The sequence below is a fragment of the Montipora foliosa genome, chromosome 7 (genome assembly GCF_036669935.1).
Source record: "Montipora foliosa isolate CH-2021 chromosome 7, ASM3666993v2, whole genome shotgun sequence".
Classification (NCBI taxonomy): Eukaryota; Metazoa; Cnidaria; class Anthozoa; order Scleractinia; family Acroporidae; genus Montipora; species Montipora foliosa.
The window spans coordinates 30,067,018-30,079,517 of record NC_090875.1 but is presented as its reverse complement, the minus strand read 5'-3'; the positions used below and the strand labels follow the sequence as shown (position 1 = coordinate 30,079,517).

General features: G+C 40.8%; 1 protein-coding gene across 1 annotated transcript in view; it reads left to right on the top strand.

The window, feature by feature from the left end:
• Positions 1-12,500, top strand: part of LOC138011771 (striatin-interacting protein 1 homolog) — a 45,999-nt gene that overhangs the window by 31,646 nt on the left and 1,853 nt on the right. Inside the window, exons 14-22 of the mRNA XM_068858929.1 lie at positions 1-75; positions 2,913-3,010; positions 7,698-7,749; positions 8,685-8,759; positions 8,906-9,006; positions 9,280-9,346; positions 10,295-10,399; positions 11,223-11,306; positions 11,964-12,084. Coding sequence (XP_068715030.1) covers positions 1-75; positions 2,913-3,010; positions 7,698-7,749; positions 8,685-8,759; positions 8,906-9,006; positions 9,280-9,346; positions 10,295-10,399; positions 11,223-11,306; positions 11,964-12,084 — 778 coding nt within the window. The remainder of the gene's footprint in view (positions 76-2,912; positions 3,011-7,697; positions 7,750-8,684; positions 8,760-8,905; positions 9,007-9,279; positions 9,347-10,294; positions 10,400-11,222; positions 11,307-11,963; positions 12,085-12,500) is intronic.

The window sequence follows — 12,500 nt, the reverse complement described above, 5'->3', positions numbered from 1 at the left end:
GGAAAAGTCAACCTTCCTTCTAACGCTGTGGAACAGTTGTATGGAGCCATGCTTCCAAATCTACCGCAGTACATGGTGAGAGCTAGAAAATATCTTAAGAAGCGACGATTATTTCGTCGCTTGCCACATTTACATTTTCTGTTTGCGAAAGTTATACTCAAGAACGTTTGGATCTCGTATCTTTTGCAACGAGTTCGAGATGTTTCTCTTCACGTATATGCCGGTTTTCTCTTTCAAACGTCAGTGTTTGACTTTAATTTATTAGTTTCTCGCGGATTTGGCACACTGGTCGCATTGGTCTTCACTCGGTTCTTCTCATTGAACACTAGATGCTTCTGTGAAGCATACACTGGCTTGCCTGTGATACGTGCTACAGAAAATCAGAAGGCACTGAATTGTGTGGTACTGAAATACAGCATTCCAGTCTCTGAAGAATAACAAATAAAAGAGAAGCGAGAAACATTGGCTTCTGGGGTGACATGTTGATAATTTTCAAGTTCCCTCACAACTTCTTTTCACCACAAGTGTGCCCTATGAGCATCCGAAAACTTTGTAATACTAAACTACACCGAAGTCAAGCCCTGTTTCGCGGGGTTAGTGTTGGGATGGGAGACCAAAACAATAAACCCCTCATAAAAAACAGAAACATCTGACCGAAAATACTATTAACGCTAACAAATGCGAACTCAGCAAGGTACAGATTCTGGTAGCTTGCTTTATGCAAAACAAATATTGATGAAAAAGCAAATAAATATTGATACACAGTTTGCAGAAAGAGCAGAAGGAAGTTTCCCGGACGGTCGATCGAGAATAAAATATTTACGACATGAAAACAACATTAATTTTGAACCGTGAATATAGAATATAAAAAGTTACGATCAGCGACAAACATTTTGGGAGATTTTTGCTACGTTCAAGTAAATTGCAAAATCGAAAGTGACATGGCCGGAATTCAGCGGGCGCCGTGATTAAGTTACCGCGGCATGTTTACTCGCCAAACAGTGGAGCATCTGTGTCAAATGATGGCAAGATACCGGGTTTTTGTAAGTTTCTTTTTCTGTCAAGTGTTATTAAGTTTGACAAAGAAGTCAAAACAAAGATCACAATCGCTCAACTCTTGTTTATGCAAAGTCAAAATTTACTCTCCAAGACGCGTACGACGTTATTTATCACCAGGTAATTCCATCATTTTGGAAATAGCAGCTACTTTATTATTCATCTGCGTCACAACTTTTCACTGATTTTGGGCCTCATTTTGTTGAAACTCAAGCACGCTTCCAACAGGCCTGTGAACCCTTCCTGCTTACAGACAGTGTTACAGAGCAATACTAAAAAACTTCTCCCATATCACATTTGAACCTTAAGCTCGAAAATTCAATACACAACATGATATCATAATTCACAAAGGCAGAAAATACCACAGAATCCTTTTCCAGCGAAAATTTTATTGAAACAAACAACATATTTGCTCTTAGAGGTGAAAACCTCCTCCTATTTCATTGCGTGCGTGAAGACAAGAAACTCAATTGTGTCAAATTACCGTGTACTTCAGGTAAATACTGCTCACTTTGATTTCGTCTCGACGGGCGATAGATTGTTGTCGAAGTCCAGTACTCGTCGCTTTTGAGATTCATGCCTAGTTTATCCAACTGACTTTCCATTATTGAGCTCCATAAGGGTATATTTTGTTTAAGGATCCACTAAAACGCCATTCGCGTTGCATGACTTTCGACGCCATTGCAGGCTAAGTTGATGATTCTACTGTGTCCACCAGAGAAATCTACGCATTTCCACTACCCTCTCGATCCTAAGAAAATACGCGCAGAAGGCTCTATGCACAAAGGCACCACTCACCCGGGGAGTAACAGGCAAGACTTTTACCGACACGGAAAAAAATACTAAAACGGAAATCTACCTATTTTCCGACTGGGTTTCCCATAGGGCAACCCAGTAATAAGTCATGACGTCGATTCAGGAGCACGTCATTTCTCACAGCCGGAAGAATTCGTGCCTCACTCGTTTATTAAAAACTCAAAAAATTCCCAGCTTCCATTTGGCTTCATGATAGCTCAATAGACCTCTTGACAGTTGTGTACTTAGTTACCTGGCCCTTAAATGAAAGTGAGGCTGGTGTTGACCTTGTTATGATACAGACCTCCCTCCTTTTGTTATGTTTATGTGAACTGCAGCCTCACTTTCATTCACAGGCCAGGTAACTAAGCACACAACTGTAAAATGGACTATTGGTAGGTACTGCACTATTACCGCAGAGGTCTGGGGTTTGATTCCCATGCAACACTAAATTTGTCCGCCGGTTCTATCGTAACTGCCAAAGTAGCGATCATAACTGCCAAGATTTTCTTTGTTTACTTAGTTCGTTACGTCGTTCAGAGCTATATGTCAGTAGGGAACTTAAGCACGCGCGTTTTTGAGACGCGGACGGCAACCGGAAGTGAGCTGTTTTCCCTTTTAACTCGTCTTCACACAACCACATTTCATTGCCAAGTTTCGTATCTCCATTAGAGATGATTAGTATAAAAATCTGGGAGACACAACTATCCTGGAAAGCGAATTGGTCTCTTCCGGTTGCCGTCCGCGTCTGGGATACAAACCAGCGATTCGATCCCTCTGGTCAGCTGAAAGGGTGTGCCGCAAAAATCAAGTGTAGGATTTTTGAAATTTATGAAAAATTCGATCTTCGCTTCATTGCATAACCTTCTGAGATGCTATTTGGGTCATGTTTTGATAAACTTGAGAAAGATAAATCCTCTTTAAGACCTTAAGTTGCTCAATCTATCGCGATGACCTTTTAAATTGAAAACAGTCTTTTGATATCCGCAGTTCATGTCTATTTGTTCACTATCGAAGCAATCGTTTTAGAGAAAAAATTAATTTAAATATTTGTATTTCAGATTGCCCTACTCAAGATTCTTCTCGCTGCTGCTCCAACAGCCAAAGCCAAGACTGAATCCATCAACATATTGGCAGACGTCTTGCCCGAAGACATGCCGTAAGCAAAACAACCGGCTTTCTCGCTAGTTTTCTTCCTAACACCACGCCTTGAAGATAAGGGAGCTTATGCAAGGATGACGAAAACGGCCATGAGAACGTTGTCTAAAAATAATACTGTAGTATTATTGTAATAATGGCCGTCCAGAGGCATTAAACGTCTGGCCGTAAGTGCGACTAATATAAATACGGGACGCACTTAACTTCGACGGATAGAAATCAAATTCACAATTTTCTTCAAAAGATACCGAGATTTAATTATCAAAGAGACTGTGTGCACTTCATTGCTAAGTGCGTCCCAGTTTAGTGCGTGTCGTCTTTATACTAGACGGCTTAGACGTCTGAGACGGCTAAGACGTCTGTTAAGTGCGTCATTTCGACCCACTTAACTTGAGACGTTTAATTCGTCTGACGTTTAATGCGTTCACCTTATTTCCCGTATTTATACTAGTCGTCTAAGACGTCTAAGGCTCGTTTCAAACGTCGACCTTTTCATGTGCCGAATCTAATGCAAATGAGCGAAAACAATAGATTTTTCTCATTTGCATTAGATTCGGCACATGAAAAGGTTGACGTTTGTAACGGGCCTAAGACGTCCTCTAGTACAAATACGGTCAATTTCGACTCGGCCAATTTCGATGCCGCACGACTCGAAGTCGTGCGGCATGGAAAATGCGTAAAGCATTCGCGATTAAAATTGATGTGAACGGTGTGGATGTTTGGAGAGAAAATTGGAAAATTTATTGTCAGCAAGAGTGAATTAGATAAAAGAGTTGATCTATCACTTTGCGGTCTTGCCCCAGTACAGTCACAAATGGATTTATTTTTAGATACACCTTGCGCGCGAAACAAAGAAAGGGCCGCTAATTTTAACCAATCAGAAGAAGAGAAGCCATGTCACGCGTGACTGCTTCTGTCATGTTTTTTTCAGGGACGTGACAACTGATTTTCGCGGGAACGGGTATTCTAAAAAAGGACTCATTTGTGACTGTGCTGGGAAGCCCACCCATGCCATAACAACACTCTTGTCAAATTCACTCTTGTTGTCAGGTGCTCGCGTTTTCCAAAGAATCTCAAATTTGGTCATTTGACGTCGTTGTCAGGACGAGAGCAACAAAGAAAATTTATCGAAATGTAAAACGCACGCGCGGGGCGTGCAGAGTTATTAGAGAGATTTAACACTGCGTGTACGTAAAACGGCAAACGTCGGAGTGCCATTTCACGTTTCACGTGTCACGTAAAATGGAGTGAAGCTTGTGACTTTTGCTTCGCGTGATCAACGGCAACTTAGAATCTCCAGGATTTAGTTAACAAAAAAAAAAAGCAAAAACTCGGATTATTAGAAAAAAAGACGCAATATGAAAATATGAAAAATATGAGTTTCGATGAAGCTATTTTGAGAGTCAACAGAGAGTAAACGTCAGTTCATGAAGAAAATTGCGGTTAGGAGTCAGTTACGAACGATCTATAACCATGAAACCTAATTTTTCCTTGTTTGATTTACCGGAAAATGGTTTGGGGTTCTTTTTGTCCACAAACAACTTGTTATGTAGAGGAAAACGAGGCGAAAATTCCACGTGTACGACGAATGCGAAAGAAAAGAAAAAAAAATTAAGTAATTTAACAGAGGTCGCATAACTGTCAGCACCTAGGAGGATTTTTGCTGCTCTCTTTTGTAGCTTTTTAAACACAATCTAGACAAAGATTATCACAGTTTGACGCAATCCATCACTGGTCTAATAATAGCATTATAAAAGAGAACCCTATGATTTGATTCCCAGGCTAATCTTTTTGAAATTTCCAATGCGCTGGGATAACCCTACATAATTTATCAGCACGCGATTAAAATGTCAGTTCCTTATCAATTTCCAGACTTAAGAGCTTTGCGCTGTACGTTTTCAAGTTCCGATCCATTAACAGAAATAGTAATGTTGTTGTCGTCGTCTTTGTGTAAGCTCCCTACTGTGTATTAATTTCGCGATTTCTTAAATTCATTCCGCCTTGAAAGTGTGTATCAACATTGCGGGAATAATACTGGTAAGAACGGTGTGGTTGTTTGGGAAGAAAATTAAAAACTGTGGGGTCAGATTCTCACGGCCTCCACACAACCTTAAATTTTGGGTCATTTCACGTCGTTAATGACTTTAACGCGGGCAGACACGAGGCGTCATGTTGCAGCGACATGTTACAGCGACATGTTACAGCGACAAAAACGTGTTTAGTACACTCTGAGGCGACATGCATTAGGGTCGTGTAGCGGGGACAAAATCACAACGTTTGCACACACATGAAAATGTTGTGGGTAAATGTTTCAGTGATATGTTGCGGCGACATGTCCCCGAGACGTGTCCCATGAAGTTCAACAAGTTGAACTTCGTGGGACACGTCGCGGGGATAAAAAAAACCCACATGGTGTTGCACAATTATAAAAGTGTCAGTTTACACGAGGAGACGTGTCGGTGCAACATATCCCTGAAACATGTACCCCCAACATTTGCGAGTGTGTGCCCGTTGTGATTTTGTCCCTGTTAGGGAGTCAGGGTGGCTTCGTGGTTATCCATCGGGCCTCCCACCACTGCGAGCCGCCAGCATGTGGGCTGAGTTTGAGTCGATCTCAACCTGACTCGAGGGTTTTTCTCCGGGTACTCCGGTTTTCCTCCCTCATCAAAATCGACTCACAGCTTATTGACATCTAGCTGTGGTGCTGTGTTCCAACATCAAACATGGACTGTATAGCGGCAGTCAGAGGCGCCCTTGTATGCTTTCAGCCCGATGTCGTGAGCCGCGCCCTTCGCAATTCAGTCCTCGACTGCAAGTAAGGGTGATTAGCACTATCAATATTTATTTACTTATTTATTTATTTACATGTCCCCGCTGCATGTCCCTGCTACATGTCGCCTCAGTGTGCACTAAACAAGTTTTCTGTCGCTGCGACATGTCCCTGCAACATGACCCCTCGCGTCTGCCCACCTCTAAGAGCTACCACGCGGTCGTCAACACGAACGGCACAAAACAATAATATGATTGGTTAAAAGGGGAAAAAAATAATCGTCTGCACGTGCGGCACGCATTTTAGCGCGTATGTTTGCTGTACTCTGCGCAAAAATGACGTGAATCACCAAATTGGACGTTCTCAACCAACCTCTGGAGACACGAATAACAAAAGAGAAATGTACGATTTCTGGTGGACGAACAAAAGAAGCTAATGGTTGTTTACCATTTACAAGCAGAAACCGGTTGGTACTAAGCTGTTCAAATGGTAAGCAAGAACTCCCGAATGCGAAATTCAGTTGGGATCGGCCTGTACCATTTAAACAATTCGTTCAAGCTTACTGAGAGAGTCTGGAGAGAGACAAAATCGTAGGGGAATGCAGATCGTAAACACGCTTTCCGTCCGAAATTGCGGACTACCTTTCAAGCCTGAATCCCGTTTTCTCCGGAAATTTCCGTTTGGGACGACCAAAATAGGCGTACCATTAACATTCCAACCGAATTTTTTTGGTAAATGGTAAACAACCAATGAGAGATCTTTTGTTTTCGTCCACCAACATGGCGGCGATAACGTCACTTGAAAAACTCCTATTTGAGATTTTAGCGACAAGGTGAGCGTACAAATACAAACCTTTCATTTTCTATTGTTACCCTGAAATGGCTTGTACCCAGTTACTTTCTAGGATACTTCGCCCACTTTGTATGACGTGAATGACATGGAATAATCGCGAAAGACTTCGGCACAAAACAAAAATATGACGATGACGTGAAATCACCAAGTTTGAGGTTTTGACGACGACTAGAGCGTTCAAATGTGAATCTTATATTCTCTATTTTTTTCTTTGAAACCACTCGTACCAATTTACTTTTAGGGTACTTTGCCCACATTGTACGACGCAAACGAGATGGCTAAACCGCGAGAAACTTACGACAGTGCAACGTTATATTTTGAGGGGACGTTTTCGTCGACGTCGCCGTCGTTAGATCGTAAAGTTGCGAGTTTAACAAACGACGACGGCTACGGCAACGACACCGCCAAAAAGCAGTAATATTATTGGTGGAAAGAACCAAAATGCTCGTGCGGCACGCTTCTTTGAACAATTGTCTCCTGTACTCGTCAAAACCAGTACGTGAAATTACTAAATTTAAGGTTTTGACGACAACGCGTGAACAAACTACAGTGAATCTTTCAGTCTCACTCTTTACTTCAAATCCGTCCGTACCAATCCAGTTATAGGACACTTCGCCCATATTTTATAATATAAAACAAGATGGAATAATCATGAAACACTTAGGATAGCTCAAACTAATAGTTTGAAGTGACATTTTCGTCGCTGTAGCCGTCGTGGTTTCTTAAACTCCCCAGTCCCTGTTGTGTCAGTACAAGGACGGCAGCTAAGAAATGTACAAAAATGTAAAACGCACGTGCAGGGCGTGCACAGTCATTGCTTTCGTTCATGATTAAGCCCACTGTTTTGTGGCGTTCTTGTAGCCGTCGTCGTTGTCCTTGTGTGAGTTCCGTATTTTTTACCTGCGCGACGCGTATTTAAGTTATGTACGGAAATATGAGTGTTTTGGGGGGTTGGGAAGGGGATTTTAAGGTAAGGTGTGCATAACATTCTTATAACAGGCAGCAGTATACCATACTTTTTGCGTTACATGTACAAGGTCTTTACATACTTTTATTTTCTGTTCAGTTCGACAGTTCTTCATTCAATGAGACTTGGCATCGATGTGAACAGACATAAGGTGCGTAAATTTTTTTCTTTTTGAAATAAGTTATCTTGTTTTGATGCTCTACTTGCAAAATATTTGGTATATTCTGCACCGTTTGAAGGGGATTAAAAGTCTGTTTGGTGGTCCGCAGGGCATCGCTTAGGGGGTATTTACATGAAACCCGGACGAACTCAGACCGGAATGACTTCGTATCGGTCTCCATACATTTCTTCTTATGCGTTTACATGAGACCGTTCTGACTTATCTCGGTTGCTGGACCGAGACGAAAAATTCTCACACCGGTCTGAGTTCGTACCGTTCTCATGTAAATGACAACAAATCTAGCTAAATCTCAGACCGGGTCGAGAAGTTTCAAGCCTGTATACTTTTGGGACAACCATGTATTTACTAGACAAAACATATCATTTCGTGCCGAAACCAGGCACCGAGCATTTCGTCCCGGTTTCATGTAAACGGCTGCAAAAATTTCATACTGGTACAAGTTCATACCGGTCTCATGTAAATACCCCCTTAGAGCGGTACGAAGACGCACCGTAAAGGGGTCTTCAGAAAAACGGAGATTTTCCCCTCCGTTTTAAAAATAATGCGCGTCCACACATAAAGCATTCGAATCGTTTTCGCTCCTCCACACGAAAACGCCAACGAACGTTAGCTTTCCATAATCAATTTAAAGAGCATGCGCGTTTCGAGTAATATATATCCCCGAATGAGAAGCGACTGGCGCTATAATGATGATATGTATTCGGTGTTTACTCTTGTTTAATTTGCGAAAAGTTCAGCAACTTTAAGGTCGAAAGTAAGCGTGACTGATACGTTTGTACAGATGACGAAATAGAGCTTCCATTGAGAGTCATTGTGGAGTATTTCGCTTGTCATGCTAAGCGCTTCAGCCACCTGACCAAACTATCTTTAATAGTGGCTAACAGTGTTTTCTATCGTATGTTTAGGAGATAATAGTGAAGGCCATATCTGGAGTACTTTTTCTTTTGCTGAAGCACTTCAAGCTCAACCATATTTATCAGGTGAGATAATTATATTAAGATTAATATTAATATTAATATTTATTTTGGAAAACTTTCCGCAATGTTTGGTCGCATAGAAAGTATACGATTTTTGTTGCCACCTAGCGGGCAGTGAGTCTTAACATTTTTTTCGTTTTTGTCTTCAGTTTGAGTTCATGAGTCAGCATCTTGTCTTTGCCAACTGCATTCCTCTTATACTCAAGTTTCTCAACCAGAACATTTCTGCTTTCATCGCTGCAAAAAACACGTGAGTATGTTTGTCGCTAATCAGTTTAAAACACGATGCCATCTATAAGCAAATTCAAATGTTAACGAGACACAAATTCAGTAAGAGCGACGTCAGCAAGATTCCCCCACGGAGGATCATTGGAAAATTTCAGTTTAAGAAAAAGCCATTTTTACTTGATTAGGGTTTAGCAGAAATTCTTAGGTAAAAATAGTTTTGAAGTCCAAAGAAAAAGAGAAAACTGCCAGTTTTAGTCATAGTTGCATTTAAAGCTTTTAGTTCAATTCTCTCTAGAATTCCTCAACTGGATTTTCCAACTTGTATCTTGGGGGACCCCCTGGAGCTCACAGCCGAGAGCTTGGTAAGTTTGATATTCCTTTGAAAGTTTGTTTTCATGCAAACAGAATACCCCAGGGGTTTCGGAGGAATCTACCCCAGGATACCCCACGGGTTTCGGAAAATTTTCATCCCGCAGGGTAGGAACCAAGCCCCAAGGATATAGTTTCCTTAATATTTAAAGTGAAAGAATGATCTTCCCTCTTTCCTGGAGAATTTAAGAAATTGTTATTAGATCCTGCAAAACTGGCCGTTTTATGTCATTGAGGTCGAATGATATAAAAGCTGGACGGGCACGCGGGATAAAATGTACCCGAAACTCCTCTACCCGAGTGAAGGTAAACATATTCGTTTGGCCTAATCTAAAACAATTGCACCTTATCGTCAAGGCATTGCTTTGCAAAATTAGTATGGATAACTCATCTGCAAAAATCAGTCAATGCGAGTTTTTCTAAAATTGAAGGAACGTTTTGGGTTGGAAATTCGGAAATTCCTCGTGATTCCTGTGACGTTTTGGCCGGGAAACAGCACTGAAAACCGACACGACACACGAAATAGCCCCCAGGGGATCCGAACGCATGATCTTTGCGGTACCGTTGTGATTCTCTATCAACTAAGTCTGGAGTATTCATTTATTGTTTAGAATTAATCTGCTCTGATCATTTTTGAGGAGACAAAAGCAATAGACCACTTGCGATATATTAAAATTTAGTCCTAAACAAAAGGCATCACTTCGAGGCTCTTGAGAATATACAAATCCTTATATTTATTTCCCAGAGCCTCGAGATGATGTGTTTTGTTTTGGACTGAATTTTAATGTATCGAAAGTGGTCTATTTCCATGGACTAATTTACTAATAAATGAAAGAAATGCAAGAGGTCATTGCAATTTAATTGCTCATATTAGAACATCGGGCAATAATTGCCAAAGCGCTGAACAACAGTTGAGTCGAAACGTTAATTCTTGTTTGCAGGAAAATGCCGACCAAGAAGCTTGTTGCTGGAGGAACTTGTATTCTTGCATCAACCTTTTGCGTATTCTCCAAAAACTTACAAAATGGAAACACTCGAGAACAATGGTGAGGCTGCTATTTAATTTATAGGATCGAAAAACCAATTTACTGAAAAATCTATTAGTTCTTTCCAGTATTTTTCATTAGAATAGTCATGCTCAGAATTCAGAACCACCTTGTACGGCGCAATAAACAGCGCCTCAGGAAAGCACTGCTCAGTATGTGTCGTGAAGTTGCGTGACGCAGGTGTCGCGGGATGACGTTTAGTACCAAGATGATTTGAAACAGTTCTGTGATGCTTTTTTTGACGTAACCTTTAAAATGTAACCAGAGTTTTCATTTGAATGGTCACACTTCAGAGACTTATAAGTTAGATCCAACTTGTACAATAAATAAACAGCACTATCGGAAAGTATCATTTGAATAATTTCACCCTAGGATTTCACCCACAGACTCAAACGTTAGAACCACATTTCGACACTTTGTACAACAAAATATACAGCAGCACAGGAAAGTACTGCTCAGCAGCTTTCATTTGAATGGTCACACTTAAGAATTTCACCCACAGACTCAAAAGCTAGCACCACCTTGTACAACATATTAAACAGCACCGCAGGGAAGTACTGCTCAGTAGTTTTCATTTGATTTGTCACGCGATTTCACCAACAGACAAGAAATCTAGAACCACATGTTGAGAAGCTTTCGTTTGAATTTTAGACCTCATACTCAACGCAGGTTATCAACTTTAAATCGTAAAATCAAAGAGGTTCTGTAAAATTGCCTCCATTTAAACTTAAATTTCTTTGTGCACTTTTAAAGCAATGTGCGTTTGAAAAGATTCTTTAAACTTTTGAATTGAGAATCTTTCCTCCTATCAACTTTTTGTCAGATGCTTGTTGTCTTCAAATCTGCTCCTATCCTGAAACGTGCCTTAAAGGTGAAACATGAAGTTCTCCAGCTGTATGTACTCAAAGTGAGTTAATTTCTATATTACAGACTTGTTATGAAGTAAGTGGATGACAAATGTTAACCCCCATGAGCGAGTTCAGAGTTTCAAGAAACGTGCAGGCGTCGGGATAAAAGGAAGCATATATTAAACAAAAAGAGATTTGTAATTGAAATTCTTGCAGCTATTTACCATAACAAAAAAGACAGTTATATTCTAGCTTATTCTTGTTTTTATCTTGACGCGCACATTCGTTTCTTGAAACTCCGAACTGGCTTATTGTTGAACTGAAGAGGTTTTTTCGGCATTGACTCGGGAGTACTAGGAAAAATCCGATTGCTCCTTTTCAGGAGTCGGATCTGCGACCGCTTCCGATTACTAAAGTTCGGATGCGGATGCTTTACCACTGAGCTATTCGAAACTCGTGGGAGTTCGGGCATTGAACAAGATTGGGGTGACAATTGTCCCTCAATACTGCTAGGATTAAAATTGCCAACTCTTGTTTCAACTTCATGTCGTCGTGAGCTTATTATGCAAATTTGGAGAAGAACACAGATGATGCACGGACTCCGCGTGTTAGATCTAAATTCCCCCGTGCCACTAAAGGAATAAAGAAGAAGCTCATTTGCGCAACGCCATTGAGAGGTTTATATCAATTGGGATATCTCATCTTTTATTCTTTAGTTATTGAAAGCCCAAACAAAGTATTTAGGACGAAACTGGCGGAAGAGTAACATGAAAACAATGTCAGCTATTTATCAGAAAGTTCGACATAGACTGAATGATGACTGGGCGTACGGGAACGGTGAGTCAATAGGCCACTTTCAAAAATACCATAATACTCTTTGTGTTCCTCTTGGGACTTACAATGGTCGCAAGAGAAAATGAAAACAATGCTTATGCAAAATTTGGAAGGGCAAGCAAAGAACATTATGGTATTTTTAATATTGGCTTTTTAGTTGGGATGGACTGAAAGAGTCTTTCTTTAAAATGATGATGATGACGACGACGATGACGAAGACAATGACGAAGACGACGACGATGACGATGACGATGTCGACGATGACGAAGACAATGACGAAGACAATGACGACGACGATGATGACGAAGATGACGACGATGATCACGACGGCGACAACAACGACGACTACGTTGATGATAGCGATGGTGTAGGAATGATAATGTTGATGTTGTTGTTGATAATAAAGACTTAATGGAAAA